A 21,111-nucleotide genomic window follows, 5' to 3' on the forward strand; every position below is an offset into this window, starting at 1 on the left:
TGTGTGTGTGTGTGTGTGTGTGTGTGTGTGTGTGTGTGTGTGTGTGTGTGTGTGTGTGTGTGTGTGTGTGTGTGTGTGTGTGTGTGTGTGTGTGTGTGTGTGTGGAGACTTGCTTTCCAAGCGCACTGCAAGGAAATCTCTATGATACACACATACTGTCCACATATGCTCACTTGCACACACTCTGTCAGTCTCTCTGGTCCTCAGAGTGATGGATGTAAGAGCTGGCCTAGATACTGTAAACACGGGCTGAGTTAATATAACATGAACACTCACAGTAAACTGCATAATATGGACAGTGTTTGACATTTTCACAAATTGTATATTTATTCTGTTCTCTGCTCTGCTATCCTCTCGTCTCCACCTCTCCTCTCCTTTGCACCAGGGTACCAGGCCAGGTTGATAGGTTCCGAGGGACAGTGAGAGCTGAGATCCAGCATTCAGAGAGACACTGTGGAGAGAAAGACAACAGACCAGGGGACCGCCATGTTCCCTTGACCCAAACAGGGTTCATCCAAACCACAGGGAACTCCCAGCGACCCGCTGTTACCCTACCTCTAACCAAGCCCCAGACGATCCCTCTCAGCCTCCAGGGAGAGGACTCCCCCCATCTCCAGACCAAGCCTCTCTCCAACTCCCAGCCCCAGCAGCCAGAGAACCCTACCCACATACCCATCTTCCCTGGAGGGCCCTTCCAAGCCTCCCCACCCCCAGCCTTGCATTCCAGATGTGGACCTTCTCTGGAGGATCCCCAGCCTCGCCTGAACAGATCTTCCCAGGACCCTGCCTTTCCGTGGGGCAGAGACAGAGGAAGGGTGGGGGTCTCCTTCTGTTTCTCCAGGAGGGGCCCAAGGCTAGAGCCATCTGCCTCTGTCTTCTCAGACCAGCAAGAGGAGGAGGGGAGAGGAGGAAGAGTGCAGATGAAGAAGGGAAGGGGAGAAGATGAGCTACGTCTACGTCACCCAGACAACCTGTTACTAGGGCAACCAACCAACAGCCTTCACCCTGGAAACCAGACAGAACCCTCAGGCGGGGAAGAGGGGGAGGAGAGAGGAGAGAAGAGAGGAGGGGAGGAGAGAGACAGGTTCTCTGCCAGCCATGACCCAGGCTGTCCTACCCACAACGTCAGACTGAGAGAAACAGACCAGAGCCCTGAACATGGGACAGCAAATGATAGGGAGAAGGGGGAGGAGGGGGATGAGAGGAACAGGAGTACAGAGCACAGACAACAGGGCCATGAGGTGAATCAGACTACTATGTCTTCTTATCTCCATGTGGTTGCCAGAGACGGATCCACCCGTCTGAGATGGCCAGTAAAACTGCTGCAGTTTACCACAGCCAAACCTCACCTCTCCTACAGCTGCAAGCCCACACACTGGCAACCCCACACCAACCCACCACACTTTAACCCTGAACACAACCACAGTCAAACCAAGTCACACTGTAACCACTCAGCAAGCCAGCAGGAGACGGAGGAGACGCAGGAGACGCAGGAGAAACACACAGAGGAGTCCGACTCCCTCATGTTCTCTAGCTCCCAGCCTCCTCCTCAGGACACAGAAAATGTAGAATCCAATACAGATCTATATACAGAGACAGGCGGGACAGATGAGGGAGCCATACACTCATCATCCTGTCATGTTGTAGAGAAGACAGAAGCACATGGAGTGACAGCAGCCTTCCAGGCAGAAGCAACAGTGCCAGAGAGTGGAGGTGAATCTGGGTTGAGATGGCACCACCCCCTCTTCGGGAACGGTGACCCCCTTTGCAGTGACAACACTCACACAAACCCCCACAATCCCCAGGGAGGCAGATTAGAAGGACATGTGAGACAGGAGAGAGAACGAGCCATCAGAACCCCCAGGCCTAAATTAGAGGCTGTCATCCAGCCCTGTGCCGCCTTGTGTGTGTGTGCAAGCAAGGTTAGATGTGTGTGTACGCACGCTGCCAGCTCGCGCACACACTCTGTGGGCGGTTCAGTAAGCACTCCAACAGATGTGTCATGCCGAAATGTAAACGACAGCACAAAGAAGAAGAGGAGGAGAGGGGAAAGGCATAATGGGACTTCAAAGAAGTGCGAGGGAGAGCGGCAGCGTCTTAGGAGCGCCATAACCTCTGTTTCCACCTGGTGGGGCGGAAAGAGGAGATGTGACAGAGACAGAGGGGGAGAAGGAGACAGGGAAATAGAGCGGGAGGGAGAGACGGGCGGGAAGAGGAGAAGAAAGGCAGGGGGGAAGAGGAGGAGAGGGAAGAGGAGGAGGGGTGGGACTCTGTGCCTGGTGGGGGAGTGTGACTCTGAGTCTGTGCCCTGCTCTGACAGACAGAGGCTTCACAGGAGTCACAGTAGAGACCAACATCACTATAACTATAACTCTGCCTCCCTGTTCAACACAGCACAAAGAGTCAGAGAGAGGACAGAGTATTACAGCACAGAGTCTCAGCTGTATAGAGAGATAGTCAGAGAGAGATATGGAGAGGTAGAGAGAGGAGAAAGGGAGGGATGGCCTTTCTACTGGTGTTCAGACTCCTCTCTGTGTACTACTTCCGGGTCGCCCTGGGGAAAGGCTCACAACCTCCCAGTGGCATATGATGGTCTCCATGGTTGCCACGGGGACAACCCAGTCTACAGTCGTCATGACAACATCCCTGGTAGCAGTATTTCCTGTAGCCCAGTGAGGAAGATTAAATACATCCACAGAAACAGGAAACACATGAATAGAAAGTGGTCAGAGAGTGAGGAGTGGGAGAGAACAGAGAGTGGGAGGAGGGAGAGCTGGGATGGAGGGAGTAGAGGCTGGTGGGAGAGAGGGAGCAGGGAGAGGGGTGGTAGGGAGAGAGGGAACAGGGATAGGGGGAGTAGGAGGCATGGTTTGGTAAGCAAGGGATCCAGTCCTGGAGGAGTCAGTGGAGGGGGCTGGCATGGGTACCTCTCGACCCCCAGTTACAGGACTCTGGAGGGGGACAGGGGATGGAGGTCTAGTCCTGGCGAGGAAGAGGTCTGGGACAGGGGACCAGGGAACTCAAGCCCAGACAGATGTACCTGGGGCAGCAGTGACAGTTGGGAGGATAGGAGGACATACGAGGACAGATACAGCTGGGATGACAACTGGGAGAGACAGAGGTCCACTGAAGGTAGAAAAAGCTGGAGCAGGTGGGAGAAGGGATCACAACCTAGCCCCAGCCCTGATTGTTTTAGCTGGGACTGGGTTAGCAGATGCCCTGACCTTAGACACAGCCCCAGTCCTGGCTCCCAGTCTGTCCCCAGTGTGCAGGTTACCAGATGCCCCATCTCCAGCACCAGCCCCTGGCCTGATTCTAGCCCTGACTGGCTGCCCCGACGGCCCAGCCCTGGCTCCTGTAGCAGCAGCACCAGTGTGTCAGACCTGAGTGGGGGGTGGAGTAGCGTTAGTACCCGCTCAAGACTCATCTTGACTGGGAGAAAAACAACAGGGGTGCCCAGGCGAGCACCATCTCCCTCACCCACAAAGGAGAAACACCAAGCCTCCAGCCTTAAACCTACTCCTCCTATACCTCTGCCCAGCACTGATACCACCCATCCACAGCACAGGAGACCCAACCCCACAGCACAGCCTACATGTCTCTCAGACAGAGAGCCCAAAGCCCCCCCAAAGCCCAGAGAGGGGAACCCCAGCAGAACTCTGCTACTGCCACTTATTGGGAAACTACCAGCGATCAGGAGAGGAACTAAGAGACGAGGGGCAGAAAGAGAGAGGGAGGGCCCTGACCAAACAGAGAAACAGGATCACAATCAAGACCAGGTCCAGACACAGGACAAGGACCACAATCAAGACCAGGTCCAGACACAGGACCACAACCAAGACCAGGTCCAGACACAGGAACACAACCAAGACCAGGTCCAGACACAGGACAAGGACCACAACCAAGGGAAGGAGAGTATGAAGAATGGAGCAGTCCAAAGTGGTCGACCGTGCCCTCAACCCCTCTCGTCTCAGAGCCCTGAGAAAACTGGAGAGGACATATCCTGTCCTTCCCTGACATCACATCCTGCTGTGACCTCATATCCGGCCCTAACTTTACCTCACAGCGGTCAGTGGTCACAAGACCCCTCCCCTCCTCTGGCTCAACAGCCAATCAGCTTCAGCGCTGAGGAGATGGGCAAGTATCGCTGTCTGCAGGAGCAGGCACGAGAGCACATGCAGAGACTGCTACAGGGGACAGAGACACACACACCGGCACACACATGCCATACCCCCTCCCCAGAGCCATACACACAACCCACACACACACGTACACATGTGGCACACACTCAAGAGAAAAAAACACACTCCACTTCCCTAAATACCTCTCTAAAGCTAGACGCACACCCCGTACAAACACAGCTCTTACAGACACACTCTACCCCCAGCCTCCCCCCTCCTCATCCCCCTGTCACCATACCGCAGCCTCTAATGACCCAGCCTCCTCCACTCACCCTTCATCCTTTCATTCTACAACACACATCTTTTAGTATGGCACTCTCATCACCCTCCTCTACCTCTTCCTCTCTCGCCCCCCACACCTCACCACCTCATCACCTGACCCTCCTACACCCCCCTCTCCCCCATCCATTCTCCATATCTTCTATCTTTCCCTCCATTCTTCTCTCCCATCCTCCTCTACATCTCCTCCCTCCCTCCCCTGCCTTCCACCCCTCTCCCCTCACCGCTCTCTCCCCCCTCACACTGCCACCACCGAGACCACCGTATCCAGAAAGACTTTGGTCATTGAGGTTTCAACAGAAAGCATTATGATGCTCTCTGATGACATCACATAGTAATACAATGCCATGTTAGCAACTCCTGGACAATAATGCCCCATACAGTATAACAATCCACTGAATTTTCTTAATTTGTGTGTGTATGCGTGCATGTGTTTTTGTATGAGTGCATGCGTGTGTGAGCATGAGTGTGCATTTCGTCGCTGTCTGATGAAAACCTTTTAACTCCATTTTTGCCCATTTCCATGTTTATACATGTATTGGAAGCATTAACTCCCCTCAATGTACTCAAAATAGCTTCTGAAGTTTCATAATTGTATGTTTGTTAATAAAAAATAACATTTAAAGCCTGAAACGTTGAGGGATGAGGTTTTCCTTCGACAGTGACTGTGTGCACGAGAGAGAAGCTCCTTTTGATCCCCATTTAAGTATGAATCAAGGGAAACCGTGCACCTGCTAAGACAAGCTGGCTTCCTCTCATCTCTTTCTTCCTCTCTGAACGTCAGGCACACTGGCTGTCTTTTGAAGTACCGTCATACTGGCTGTCTTTAGAAGTACCGTCATACTGGCTGTCTTTAGAAGTACCGTCATACTGGCTGTCTTTAGAAGTACCGTCATACTGGCTGTCTTTAGAAGTACCGTCATACTGGCTGTCTTTTGAAGTACCGTCATACTGGCTGTCTTTTGAAGTACCGTCATACTGGCTGTCTTTTGAAGTACCGTCATACTGGCTGTATTCAGAAGTACCGTCATACTGGCTGTCTTTTGAAGTACCGTCATACTGGCTGTCTTTTGAAGTTCCGTCATACTGGCTGTCTTTAGAAGTACCGTCATACTGGCTGTCTTTAAAAGTACCGTCATACTGGCTGTCTTTAGAAGTACCGTAACACCCGAGAGAGAGAGAGCGACAGACAGACGCCCAGGCCGTGAGCAGAGCACTAGGCCCAATCCCCACTCCTACACCCGCCCAAGCCCCATTCAGCCCCAAGCACAACACTGGACACTATGGAACACAAAGCTTTTACTATATCTAGAACCTAACACAACTATGACAAAACAACCAACAAAAACGGGTCACAAATCCTGCAACTCTATCGCATGCTGGGTCTGGTAGGTTTCGAGGGGACTCCTTCAGTAGATACACTTAAAACAGTGTTGGCAGTTGTACTGTAGACGACTATCACCGAACTCAATCCAGAGTCTGACACCCCTATCAGATCACAGCAAAATTACAGTTTCTTGAACAGAGCAATACTCAGCATGAGGCATCAGAGCCGAACAAACTGCATGCTATTAAGGAATGTTATAGATGGAAGGAAAGTAGTGTAGAAACCTACCAAAAAACAATTGGCAAACAAAAATGTAATCCCTCTTGGACAACTTCCTGGACAAAACATTTCACTGCAATAGTGAAGGTGTAAACCTGTAGTAGAAAGCCTAAACTGAATATTTGACCTTTCAGCTTCCCTATCAAATAAAAAAATTCCAAGCAGACAACCTAAGAAAATGAACAACAATGACAAATGGTTTGATGAAGAATGCAAAAACCTAAGAAAGAAATGTAGAAACCTATCTGTTCAAAAGCAGAGACCCAAAAAACCTGAGCCTACGTCTTCACTATGGTGAAATATTAAATCACTACAGAAATACACTAAGGCAAAAGAAGGGACAGCACATCAGAAATCAGCTCAATGTAATTGAAGAATACATAGAATCAAACCACTTCTGGGATCAACACAAAGAGCTATCTATCCAAAATGGAGATGTATGGATAAACCACTTCTCCATCTTTTTGGTCATACACTCTTAGAAAAAGAGGGTTCCATAGGAGAAACCTTTTTGGTTCCAGATAAAATCTTTTTGGGAACCAAAAATAGTTTTTCAAATGGTTCTCCTATGGGGACAGCCGAAGAACCCTTTTAGGTTCTAGATATACATGCTTAGATTGTGCTAACAAAAAACAAAGAGCAAAAACGTATGCATGATAAATTACAAATCTTGAATCAACTATTAAAGACAACCAGAACCCACTGGATTCTCCAATTACATTGAATGAACTACAGGACAAAATACAAACCCTCAAAAGGCCTGTGATGTTGACAATATCCTTAACAAAATAATCAAATATACAGACCTCAGCTCTGGCACCTTCTCCAAAATTTGGAACCAAGGCCTGATCACCCTAATCCACAAAAGTGGAGACAAATCCGACCCCAAACACTACCATGGGATATGCCTCAACAGCAACCTCTGGAAAATCCTCTGCAGCATCATCAACAGCAGACTCCTACATTTCCTTAGTGAAAACAATGTCCTGGGCAAATGTCACATTGGCTTTTTACTAAATTACTGTACGACAGATCACGTATACACCCAAACTGACAAACAAACAAAACAAAAGCAGTCTTCTCATGCTTTGTTGATTTCAAAACAAGCTTTTGACTCAATTTGGCATGAGGGTCTGCTACACTGCTCAAAGAAATAAAGGGAACACTAAAATAACACATCCTAGATCTGTATGAATGAAATATTCTTATTAAATACTTTTTTCTTTACATAGTTGAATGTGCTGACAACAAAATCACACAAAAATGATCAATGGAAATCAAATTTATCAACCCATGGAGGTCTGGATTTGGTGTCACACTCAAAATTAAAGTGGAAAACCACACTACAGGCTGATCCAACTTTGATGTAATGTCCTTAAAACAAGTCAAAATGAGGCTCAGTAGTGTGTGTGGCCTCCACGTGCCTGTATGACCTCCCTACAACACCTGGGCATGCTCCTGATGAGGTGGTGGAAGGTCTCCTGAGGGATCTCCCCCCAGACCTGGACTAAAGCATCCGCCAACTCCTGGACAGTCTGTGGTGCAACGTGGCGTTGGTGGATGGAGCGAGACATAATGTCCCAGATGTGCTCAATTGGATTCAGGTCTGGGGAACGGGTGGGCCAGTCCATAGCATCAATGCCTTCCTCTTGCAGGAACTGCTGACACACTCCAGCCACATGAGGCCTAGCATTGTCTTGCATTAGGAGGAACCCAGGGCCAACCGCACCAGCATATGGTCTCACAAGGGGTCTGAGGATCTAATCTCGGTACCTAATGGCAGTCAGGCTACCTCTTTGGCGAGCACATGGAGGGCTGTGCGGCCCCCCAAAGAAATGCCACCCCACACCATGACTGACCCACCGCCAAATCGGTCATGTTGGAGGATGTTGCAGGCAGCAGAACGTTCTCCACGGCGTCTCCAGACTCTGTCACGTCTGTCACATGTGCTCAGTGTAAACCTGCTTTCATCTGTGAAGAGCACAGGGCGCCAGTGGCGAATTTGCCAATCTTGGTGTTCTCTGGCAAATGCCAAACGTCCTGCACGGTGTTGGGCTGTAACGGTGTGGACGTCGGGCCCTCATACCACCCTCATGGAGTCTGTTTCTGACCGTTTGAGCAGACACATGCAGATTTGTGGCCTGCTGGGGGTCATTTTGCAGGGCTCTGACAGTGCTCTTCCTGCTCCTCCTCGCACAAAAGCAGAGGTAGCGTTCCTGCTGCTGGGTTGTTGCCCTCCTATGGCCTCCTCCACGTCTCCTGATGTACTGGCCTGTCTCCTGGTAGCGCCTCCATGCTCTGGACACTACGCTGACAGACACAGCAAACCTTCTTGCCACAGCACGCATTGATGTGCCATCCTGGATGAGCCGCACTACCTGAGCCACTTGTGTGGGTTGTAGACTCCGCCTCATGCTACCACTAGAGTGAAAGCACCGGCAACATTCAAAAGTGACCAAAATATCAGCCAGGAAGCATAGGAACTGAGAAGTGGTCTGTGGTCACCACCTGCAGAACCACTCCTTTATTGGGGGTGTCTTGCTAATTGCCTATATTTCCACCTGTTGTCTATTCCATTTGCACAACAGCATGTGACATTTATTGTCAATCAGTGTTGCTTCCTAAGTGGACAGTTTGATTTCACAGAAGTGTGATTGACTTGGAGTTACATTGTGTTGTTTAAGTGTTCCCTTAATTTTTTTGAGCAGTGTATATAAATTGATGAAAAGCGGTGTTGGGGGGAAAACATACAACATTATAAAATGAATGTACACAAACAACAAGTGTGCAGTTAAAATGGTCAAAAACACAGATTTCTTTCCTCAGGTCCATGGGGTGAGACAGGGATGCAGCTTGAGCCCCACCTTCTTCAACATATATATCAATGAATTGGCGAGGGCACTAGATCAGTCTGTAGCACCCGGCCTTACCCTACTATACTCTGAAGGCAAATGTCTACTGTTTGCAGATGATCTGGTGCTTCTGTCCCCAACCAAAGCAGGCCTACAGCAGCACCTAGATATTCTGCACAGATTATGTCAGACCTGGGCCTTGACAGTGAATCCCAGTAAGACAAAAATAATGGTGTCCAACAAATTCAATCTAGACACCATTGCCCCCAAGCACACAAAGAACTATACCTACCTCAGCCTAAACATCAGCACCACAGGTACCTTCCACAAAGCTGTGAATGATCTGAGAGACAAGGCAAGAAGGGCCTTCTATGCCATCAAAAGGAACATAACATTCAACATCCCAATTAGGATCTGGCTAAAAATACTGGAACCAGTTATAGAACCAATTGCCCTTTATGGTTGTGAGGACTGTGGTCTACTCACCAACCCCAAAAAGTTACAAAATGGGACACACACCAAGTCAAATTGAGACTCTGCTTGCTTAATTCTGCAAAAACATTCTCTGTGTAGAACGTAAAACCCAAACTAATTCATGCAGAGCAGAATTAGGACGATACCCGCTAATGATCAAAATCCAGAAAAGAGATGTTATGTTGTACAACCACCTAAAAGGAAGCAACACCTAAATCTTCCATAACAGAGCCATCACCTACAAAGAGATTAACCTAGAGAAGAAGCCCCTCAGCCAGCTTGTTCTGGGACATTGTTCACAAACAATAACAGACCCCACAGAGCCCCAGGACAGCAACACAATTAGACCCAACCAAATCATGAGAAAACTATTTGACACATTGGAAGTAATTATCCAAAAAACAGAGCAAAGTGGAATGCTACTTTGCCCTAAAAATAGAATATACAATGGCAGAATACCTGAGGACTGTGCACTGGCAAATGCAGTTTATCTGGACCCCCAAAGGTCGGAGTTCACAACTGTCCTGTATATCCTACCTGAACGTGCATAACATGAGACATTCCTCGGACAGGTCCGACTGTTTTCTATACTGAGTATTGACAACCCATACAGATTTTTCTGCGACATTGTGCATTATTTGTCCATTGCGCTGCACACAATTTAAACTTAGTCTTGAATGGTGCATAGCAATATATACCAAGAGATAAGGGACTGTTAATATTGCAACCACAACCCAAATGACAGTTCACCAGCATGAACAAAATCAAGAACGTAAGAACTGTTGTCCACTAAAGATATATCTGTTTGCATCTGCCAATTTACTGGCTGTCCAGTATACAGACAACATGTCCCAGCGCTTCCTAGGCCTACAATTAAGGAGACTGCGAGAGGCTCAATTAATGATATTGCAGAACTGCTATATTTGAAGCACCACTCCATTCTTCACAGTTTCCCTGATGTTGCTACGGCAATCAAGCGGTTTATAACCATCCCTGTAACTGTCTGTCTGTGAAGAGATCGTTTTCTAAACTAAAACTCATGAAGAAGTAAGAAGAGTTAGGCTCTCGGTCTGGCATGCACTTTTGAACACCTAAGTAAGTTCCACTCATGGCACTTGCTCACCAATATCCCCTTAATTTCAATCAGTTTAATTATTTATCAAGGCCTGAGGGACTTTGATCGGTCACATTATTGAAGCCCAGTAAACAAATACTTATCTTCCTAGTACATGTGTAAATGAAAAAGGTATATGAATGACTTTTTGTAGGGTTACTTTGAAAATGATTTATTAAATAAAACACAACTAGACCAATGTCAGACAGGCGCATGAGCCCTTATTGGGCTGTGAGGGTATCCAATACGACAGTGCCACGGTGACTGACCCAAACTTAAGAAAGGCTTTGCCTATTTACAGACTCCATGAGCTTTGCTACTGAGAGAGGCTGCCATAGGCAGAGAGAGAGAAGAAAGGCTATGTGCCCACTGTCCACAAAACAAGGTGGAAACTAAGATGCACTTCCTAACCTCCTATGAACATAGAGACACATATTTCCTCCAGTTCACACAGACCAAGAAAGAATTTGAAAACCAAACTCCCTTATTTGTCAAAATACCGCAGTGTGCAATCACAGCAGCCAAATGTGTGACCTATTGCCACAAGAAAAGGGCAACCAGTGTAGCACAAACACCTTTGTAAATACAAACTATATCTGTTTATTTTCCCTTGCCATTCATACTACAACTATTTGCACACTGTTACAACACTATACCTAGCTAATAATATAACATTTGAGATGTCTTTTTCCTTTTGAAACTTTTGTGTTTGTAATGTTAACTATTAATTCCTGATTGCTCATATCACTTTTGTTTATTGTTTTTCACTTGCTTTGGCAATATAAACATGTGTTTTCCATGCCCGTAAATCCCCTTTGAATTGAAGTGAATTTAATTGAATTGAGAGAAAGAGCAGAGCGAGAGAGAAAGAAGAGAAAGTGTAAGGGAGAGAGAGAGAGAGCGCTTGACAGATTTAGTGAGAGAACAAAAGGTGAGAAAAGAGGGAGAGAAAGAGAGATAGAGATCAAGAAAAAGTAAGGGCCATCTCCGTTTCATACAGGTTAGTTAAGCATGTGTACAAAAAGGCATCAATCACATTAAAAGCTGGAAATACCGTAACTTAAACATAAAGACTATCATCCCTGGGACAACACACACACATAAAATGGAATGCAGGGAAATGTAATAACATGTTTCCATATATCTGGTGTACAATGTAATGTAAATATATCTGTCCTGCTGAGGCGTAGAGAGTCAAAGACTGACTGCATTATACAACCATGGAACAATAAAATGACTTTACAGAAACTCAATTTCTCTGTCTGCTTATTTCACATGCTTTGCTCAATGTCTGCTCTCACACACAACCACACACAAACATGCATGCATGGGCACACACAAACATTTACACACACATGCGCAACGCACATACATGTTCACACACTATCTCAGGTCGGGTCCAGATGGCGTATATTGAGTAGATTATCCAGAGTGCTTTTAGAGATTTGATTGATTTGGCCTCTGTGAGATTAGGAGACTCCTGCTAGGGGTGATACACACACCTACAGTACCAGTCAAAAGTTTGGACACACCTACAAGGGTTTTTCTTTATTTTTAAAATTTTCTACATAGTAGAATAATAGCGAAGACAATCAAACTTTTAAATAACACATATGGAATCATGTAGTAACCCAAAAAAGTGTTAAACAAATGAAAATATATTTTATATTTTGGATTCTTCAAAGTAGCCACCGTTTGCCTTGATGACAGCTTTGCACACTCTTGGCATTCTCTCAACCAGCTTCACCTGTAATGCTTTTCCAACAGTCTTGAAGGAGTTCCCACATATGCTGAGCACTTGTTGGCTGCTTTTCCTTTACTCCATGGTCCAACTCATCCCAAACCATCTCAATTAGGTTAAGATCGGGTGATTGTGGAGGTCAGGTAATCTGATGCCGGACTCCATCACTCTCCATCTTGGTCAAATAGCCCTTACACAGCCTGGAGGTGTGTTTTGGGTAATTGTCCTGTTGAAAAACAAATGATAGTCCCACTAAGCTCAAACCAGATGGGATGGCGTATTGCTGCAGAATGCTGTGGTAGCCATGCTGGTTAAGTGTGCCTTGAATTCTAAATAAAATCACTGACAGTGTCACCAGCAAAGCACCCACACACCTCCTCTTCCATGCTTCATGGTGCGAACCACACATGCGGAGATTATCCGTTCACCTGCTCTGCGCCTCACAAAGAATAATGTTCATTGCTTGTGTTTCTTGGCCCAAGCAAGTCTCTTCTTATTATTATTGATGTCCTTTAGTAGTGGTTTCTTTGCAGCAATTTGACCATGAAGGCTTGATTCAGGCAGTCTCCTCTAAACAGTTGATGTTGAGATGTGTCTGTGACTTGAAATCTGTGATGCATTTATTTGGGCTGCAATCTGAGGAGCAGTTAACTCTAAGGAACTTATCCTCTGCAGCAGAGGTAACTCTGGGTCTTCCTTTCCTGTAGTGGTCCTCATGAGAGCCAGTTTCATCATAGCGCTTGATGGTTTTTGCCACTGCACTTGAAGAAACTTTCAAAGTTCTTAACATTTTCCATATTGACTGAACTTCATGTCTTAAAGTAATGATGGACTGTCATTTCTCTTTGCTTATTTGAGCTGTTCTTGCCATAATATGGACTTGGTCTTTTACCAAATAGGGCTATCCTCTGTATACCACCCCTACCTTGTCACAACACAACTGATTGGCTCAAATGCATTAAGAAGGAAAGAAGTTCCACAAAATAACTTTTACTGTACACACACACACATCCCTGTGGTGTAAGGATGGGGAACCAAGCAGAATACTGGAGTCTCAGTAATTGGAGCTCAAGCCTCCTCTCTCCTCCTTATGACCCTTAATTGTGTGTGTGTGTGTGTGTGTGTGTGTGTGTGCGCGCGCCAGTGCACGCACGCTCTCGATCCGTCTCCACAGGACAGCAGATCAAACAGATTGAGTGAAATCCAGAGCAGCAATAATTAGCAGCCGTTACAGCATCAAACCTCTCTTCTTAAAACACAGACTCAAATTGAAGGCACCGATAATTAGTGTACGTTTCAAAATCAAGCTACACCGGTCAGCCATCAATCCTCCCCTATCATCTCTCAGACACACACATATTCTGACTGAACCACCACACAAACACCACAAAACACACAATGGTTATTATTGAAGAGAAGCAGCGATGCTGAACCCAAAGCTCACTGAAGTTAACGTTCAGTCGGACTTCTCTGGGGGTTAACAATAGCATTTGATGGAGTGACGTAGGAGGTGTACTGCTGAGAGAGAAAGAACCTCAACAGTATGACTCTGTAACAACAAAAACACACACACACGCTAACACACACACACCCCAGGATGAGGGGAAAGGGCCATTATTAATCATGATGTCACAGCATTTCCTGTTGTCTGTCAGTGACTGATTAAATCATTATCACTCAAATCAAAACCCTGTGTGTGTGTGGTGATTTACGAACAGGAATAGGCTTTTTCTGTGGCCTAATGATTTATGAAATCAAGGGAGGTGACACAATCTCTCTCACACACACACGCCACTGTTTGTAACTACAGTGTACAGCAGTCAGATGTGAGGTGTAGCTCTAAGACAGTATGGCTAATTGGCTGGTTATGTTATCTCTGAAGCACAGCTGTATCTACTAAAGATAACAGTGCTCGTGTATACACAGACTAACACTACAATTACAATGCTCTCTCTCACACACACACACCACACAGAAAAAGAGAAAGAAAGGTGAGAGAGAGCAGAGAGAGCAGAGAGAGAGAGCAGAGAGAGAGAGCAGAGAGAGAGAACGAGAGAGCAGAGAGAGAGAGAAAGAGAGAGCAGAGAGAGAGAGAGCAGAGCAGGCGGTGTTAGAAGTAGAGTTGACAGAATAGTGAGGTCATTAATGAATGGTGTTCCATTTTGAGAAAGTTAATGAGAGTTAGTGAGTGTCTGCTAAGCAGTGACTGAGTTCGCCTCCTTTCTACTGACTCTGTTGTACTGTAAAGAGGGAAAACAGAATACTTAATTTTAATTAAAAACTTTTCTCTGATGTTTTGACAGACAGATGAAGGATTCAGAGCCTTTCAGGACCCCCCCCCCCCCCCCCCCCACACACACACACACACACACACACACACACACACACACACACACCGCCCACAATGATAAAAATACAAACACCCCTCTCTACAGCGATCCTATAAAAAGGGCCAGTGTATTAGAATGTTTCTTTATGACCACTTTCAATCCATACTCTCAGCTGTTACACAGTGTGTGTGTGTGTGTGTGTGTGTAAGGCTGCATTTACAGGCAGCCCAATTCTGATATTTTTACACTAATTGGTCATTTGACCAACCAGATCAGCTCTGAAAAATATCTGACATGAAAAGATCTGATGTGATTGGTCAAAAGATCAATTTGTGGAAAAAATACCAGAATTGGGATGCCCTCGTAAAGCCTTACACACACACGTCCCTTTTGCTGACCACACATTGAAATCTCAGCTATTCAGGAAACCATCAGTGTACAATATGTGATAACTCAGGATGTGTGTATCCATTAATCTGTCATCTGTCTCTAATCACACCATTTACAGAGGATCCATCACTCTACACTTCCAGGATGTATTATCCCTTTGGGGGCATTATCTATCATACTCACCAGGAAGGATATTAGCTTAGATACATCTCTCTCTCGGCATGGGAAACATGTGTTAACATTACCAAAGCAAGTGAGGTAGATAATACACAAAAGTGAAATAAACAATCAAAATTAACAGTAAACATTTTTCAAAACAATAAAGACATTACAAATGTCATATTATGTATGTATACAGTGTTGTAACAAATGTACAAACGTTTAAAGTACACAAGGGAAAATAAATAAGCATAAATATGGGTTGTATTTACAATGATGTTTGTTCTTCACTGGTTGCAACAGGTCACAAATATTGCTGCTCTTATGGCACACTCGTATTTCACCCAGTAGATATAGGAGTATCAAAATTGGATTTGTTTTCAAATTCTTTGTGGATCTGTGTAATCTGAGGGAAATATGTGTCTCTAATATGGTCATACATTGGGCAGGAGGTTAGGAAGTGCAGCTGAGTTTCCACCTCATTTTGTGGGCAGTGTGAACATAGTCTCTCTCTCTCTCTCGAAAAAGGAGTGTGTGGGGGAGAGAGGTTACACCCACACAGGTCTGATGTGTTCATTTAGTAGGATCCTGTTGTAATTCTGAGATTTGATGATTACTTCATTAATCTCCTGCAAGATGGGCTGATTAACTCACTAATTAACTACAACCACACAGTGATCAATGTTCAGTCCCAATCAATGTGTTGTTATGACAACGCAAGTGCTCTAATCTGTTAATCCAGGATTAGCTCTCTCTCACAAGCCTCATGTTCTGATTAATAAAACACACTCACAACAACACCACACACACATACAAACTAAGTGTACAAAACATTAGGAACACCTTCTCTTCCATGACATGGACTGACCAGGTGAATCAAGGTGAAAGCTATGATCCCTTATTGATGTCACATGTTAAATTCACTTCAATCAGTACACAGTAGATGAAGGGGAGGAGACGGGTTAAAAAAGGATATTTAAGCCTTGAGACAATTGGATTGTGTATGTGTGCCATTCTTTTTTTTCACCTTTATTTAACCAGGTAGGCTAGTTGAGAACAAGTTCTCATTTACAACTGCGACCTGGCCAAGATTTAGCAAAGCAGTGCGACACAAACAACAACACAGAGTTACACATGGAATAAACAAGCATAGTCAACACAATAGAAAAAAAGAAAATCTATATACAGTGTGAGAAAATGGCGTGAGGAGTTAAGGCAACAAATAGGACATAGTAGCAAAGTAATTACAATTTAGCAAATTAACACTGGAGTGATAGATGAGCAGATGATGATGTGCAAATGGAAATACTGGTGTGCAAAAGAGCAGAAAAGTAAATAAAAAACAATCTAGAGATGAGGTAGGTAGATTCGGTGGGCTATTTACAGATGGGCTATGTATAGCTGCAGCGATCGGTTAGTAAAATATAAGTCTCCAGCTTCAACGATTTTTGCAATTCGTTCTAGTCATTGGCAGCAGAGAACTGGAAGGAAAGGCTGCCAAAGGAGGTTTGGGGATGACCAGTGAGATATACCTGCTGGAGCGGGTGCTACGGGTGGGTGTTGTTATCGTGACCAGTGAGCTGAGAAGGCAGAGCTTTACCTAGCATAGATTTATGAATGACCTGGAGACAGTCGGTCTGGCAACGAATATGTAGTCAGCCGACTAGAGCATACGGGTCGCAGTGGTGGGTGGTATAATGGGCTTTGGTGACAAAACGGATGGCACTGTGATAGACTGCATCCACTTTGCTGAGCAGAGTGTTGGAAGTTATTTTGTAAATGACATTGCCGAAGTCGAGGATCGGTGAGAGGGTGAATGGGCAAGAGGGTGAATGGGCAAGACAAAATGTTGAAGTGCCTTTGAACGGGTTATGGTAGTAGGTGCCAGGCGCACAGGTTTGAGTGTAAAGAACTGCAACCCTGCTGGGTTTTTCACCCTCAACAGTTTCCTGTGTGTATCAAGAATGGTCCTCAACCCAAAGGACATGCAGTCAATTTAACATACCTGTGGGAAGCATTGGAGTCAACATGGGTCAGCATCCCTGTGGAAAGTTGGACACCTTGTAGAGTCCATTCCCTGACAAATTGAGGCTGTTCTGAGGGCAAAAGGGGGTGCAGCTCAATAGGAAGATGTTCCTAATTGTTTGTGCACTCAGTGTATACCAGCACTCTGCAGAGACCAACGCAGTTGCACACACACCCCCCATGCACACACACACACATCCAAAATCAGCTCTCCTCATCTAAACCCCAGGATTCCCAAAGCAGCTCTCTCTCCCACCTGCCTGATGGTAATCAGTCCCAGAATCTCAGATAACATTCCTGTTTAGCGGTGTGGGAATTCTTCAAAAAGACGAATTGCTGTGCTGTGTTGGGTTAGCTAACAGGCGTGAAGATGCACCAGGGTCGGTGTGTTTGTGTGTTTGATTTAACATAGTGTGTTGATCTGTCTCCAGGAGGTGTTTCATAGCGTGTGAAGTGTAAAGTAGGTTAGAGTGGTGTGAATGGACTAGAATAAGCAGGCGATTCAACAGCGTAGATACTGTAGCTCCTCTTTCTGCTTTATTTGTGTTGCTTTAACGCTTTACTGTTCATGTGCAGTACACGGTGCATTAATTCGGAAGGTATTCAGACCACTCCACTTTGTCCACATTTTGTTACGTTACAGCCTTATTCTAAAATTGATTAAATTAGTTCTCTCTCTCAATCTACACACCATACCCAATAATGACAAAGCAAAAACAGGTTTTTAGAACTTTACTAAAAATAAAAAGCTGAAATAACCATTTACGTACATATTCAGACCCTTTACTCAGTACTTTGTTGAATCATCCTTGGCAGCGATTACAGCCTCAAGTCTTCTTGGGTATGACGCTACAAGCTTGGTATACATGTATTTGGGGAGTTTCTCCCATTCTTCTCTGCAGATCCTCTCAAGCTCAGTCAGGTTGAATGGGGCGCATCGCTGCACAGCTATTTTCAGAGTTCGATCGGGTTCAAGTCCGGGCTGATGGCTGGGCCACTCAAGGACATTGACACTTGTCCCGAAGCCACTCCTGTGTTGTCTTGGCTGTGTGCTTAGTGTCATTGTCCTCACATCATGATGTTGCCACCACCATGTTTCACTGTAGGGATGGTGCCAGGGTTCCTCCAGATGTGAAGCTTGGCATTCAGGCCAAAGAGTTCAATCTTGGTTTCATCAGACCAGAGAATCTTATTTCAGGGTCCTTCTCATTAAATTTAGGCAACAATATCAAAAGTGGTAAAGCTGACTTTCGTCAAGAGTGTCACTACTGTCAAGGTTCGGGTCATTGGAAAAACGAATGTCCGGTTCTCAGGGCTAGGGGTAAATTCAGTACTTGTGCTTACGTTAAATCTAAGCCTACGGCGTTAGCTGCGCCTGTTCCACATCAGTTCACTCCTGACACATTGTCTCTTGCCCAGGGGCATGTGAAAGTCTATATTGACCCAGACTATTTACCTTTCATTACGCAGGGTTTTGTGTCTATGTTAGGAAGTAAGGACTTAGTTCCAGTGAAGATCCTGAGAGACACAGGTGCCTCTGAATTGTTTGTGTTGGAGTTTGTGTTACCCTTCTCTGCTGAGACTGCGTCGGGGAATAGTGTTCTAATCAGGGGAATAGGTTTGAACACTCTGTCAGTTCCATTGCATAAACTGATGTTGGATTGTGGACTGGTGAAAGGTGAGGTTGTTGTGGGGGTGCGTCCTTCGTTGCCTATCGAGGGTATCGATATTATCCTTGGGAATAACTTGGCTGGTGAGCGTGTATGGCCTGTAGTGTTTCCATCTCTAGTGGTTTCTGCTAAGCCGTCATTTGTGGGGATTCCTGATGTGAGTGCGCAGAATTTCCCAGAGGTGTCCTCTGCGTGTGCTGTGACTACTTTCCCTGTTATCCCATTATCTGTATCCCGCTCCGATCTAATCAAGGCGACATGGGCTGACCGCACATTAGAAAAGTTGCGTGACCAAATTGTGCCTGTGGAATAGTTGGAAGATGTCAACCATGGCTATTTTCTCCAAGAGGATGTCTTGATGAGAAAGTGGGTGTCTCCTGGTAGTTGTCTTTTGGGGGAGGTGAATTATTTTGGCCTTGGTTAAAGAGGGATGTTCCTGAGTTCATCAAAACTTGTCACACCTGTCAATTAACTGGTAAACCTAATCAAGCTATTAAGCCGGTACCACTGTCTCCTATTCCTGTACTCAACCTACCTTTTGAGTATCTGATTATTGGTCCTCTGCCTCGTTCTAGGTTTCCACTAGGTTTCCTGCTGCCTATCCTCTCCGTTCTATCACGACTAAGTCTGTGCTAAAAGCTTTGCCTCAGTTTCTCACTGTTTGTGATCCCTAAGTTCATTCAGAGTGATCCACGATCTAATTTCACCTCTAATCTGTTTGGTCAGGTTCTCCAACAGCTCCATATTAAACACAATTTGTCTAGCGCCTATCACGCACAAAGTCAAGGAGCGCTGGAACGTTTCCATCAAACAGAGATGGATAAGGATTGGGAGGAGGGGTTACCTTGGTTACTGTTAGCCGCTAGGGAGGTTACACAGGAGAGCACGGGTTTCAGTCCAAATGACCTTGTGTTTGGACAAAGCGTGTGTGGACTTGTATCTGTTTTCCAGGATGACTGGAAGTCTCCCGAGCCTCCTCAGTCCCTGTTATCTTATGTGTGTGATTTCCAGCGATGCCTGCACGCCGCTGGTGAAATGGCTAAAGAGAAGCTATCATCTTCACAGGAGAGGATGAAGGCATATTTGATCGGTGAACTGAGCCTCGTCACTTTAGTCCATGTGACCAGGTTCTTGCTCTGCTGCCAAATATTGGTTCTCTTTTCCAAGCCAAGTTTCAAGGTCCATATACGGTTGTGAGCCAGTGCACTGAGCAAAACTATCTAGTTGCCATTCCAGAACGGAGAAAAGCACACCAACTGTGCCATGTAAATTTGATAAAACCCTATTATGCACGTTCCTCTGAGGCTGAACAGTGGGAGTCTACAGAGGACGGTAAAACGTGTTATTTTGGCCGATATTTCGCTGGGTTCTTGTCATGCTAGGTACATGCAATGAGGAGGAAGATGTTCTTGGTCCCGACAATTGCATACTGCAGGGTAGATTGAAAACTTCAGAGACACTGGATATTTTAGACAGCCTTCTTGCTCATCTACCTGTTCATGGGCGGGACGAGATGGTAGGTCTGATTCAATGATTTCCAGGTTGGTTTTCGATTACACCTACATGTACAAACTTAATTTAAAGCTTAACTTAAAGCGTCATCCGGGTTAGGGAGTGTTTGGCCGGTAGGGAAATCCTTAGCTCATCGCTCACCAGCAACTCCTGTGGCGGGCCGGGCGCAGTGCGCGCTAACCAAGGTTGCCAGGTGCACTGTGTTTCCTCAGACACATTGGTGCGGCTGGCTTCCGGGTTGGATGCGCGCTGTGTTAAGAAGCAGTGCGGCTTGGTTGGGTTGTGTATTGGAGGACGCATGACTTTCAACTTTCGTCTCTCCCGAGCCCGTACGGGAGTTGCAGCGATGAGACAAGATAGTAGCTACTAAAACAATTGGATACCACGAAATTGGGGAGAAAAAGGGGTACAATTTTAAAAAATATTTATATAATAATAAATAACGTAGCCATCAGTAGAGTCAGAGCTAGAGGGGGGGATTGTTGAGGTGAGGAGGATTATTTAAGATACTGTTTAAAGGTAGAGTTTCAGATGTTTTTGGAAGATGGGCAGGGACTCTGGAACTAGCTTCCCCCTGAAGCTAGGACAGCACCACTGGGGTGACGGGACAGAAGAGCTTGGACTGGGCTGAGCAGGAACTGCCCTGCCGTAGGGGTGGGAGGGCCAAGATACCTGAGGTGGCATGATGGAGTGCTCGGGTCAGGGAGTAGGGTTTGAGCATAGCCTGAAGGCAGGGAGGGGCAGTTCCTTGCTGTTCTGTAGGTAAGCACCATGGTCT

At 45.9% G+C, this 21,111-nt stretch overlaps 1 protein-coding gene across 2 annotated transcripts in view; it reads left to right on the forward strand.

The window, feature by feature from the left end:
* The window catches only part of LOC118946512 (G patch domain-containing protein 8), a 64,417-nt gene extending 57,196 nt beyond the window's left edge, over positions 1-7,221 (forward strand). The window contains exons 4-5 of one of the 2 annotated variants that reach the window (XM_036971631.1): positions 386-3,845; positions 3,876-7,221. In XM_036971631.1, the coding sequence (XP_036827526.1) occupies positions 386-3,845; positions 3,876-4,772 (4,357 nt within the window). In that variant the 3' untranslated portion in view covers positions 4,773-7,221. Of the gene's footprint in view, positions 1-385 lie in introns of both variants that reach the window. The other variant, XM_036971627.1, reaches the window with a different exon arrangement.
* The last annotated feature ends 13,890 nt before the right edge of the window (positions 7,222-21,111 follow it).

This window comes from Oncorhynchus mykiss, chromosome 3, assembly GCF_013265735.2.
Source record: "Oncorhynchus mykiss isolate Arlee chromosome 3, USDA_OmykA_1.1, whole genome shotgun sequence".
NCBI classification, from domain to species: domain Eukaryota; kingdom Metazoa; phylum Chordata; class Actinopteri; order Salmoniformes; family Salmonidae; genus Oncorhynchus; species Oncorhynchus mykiss.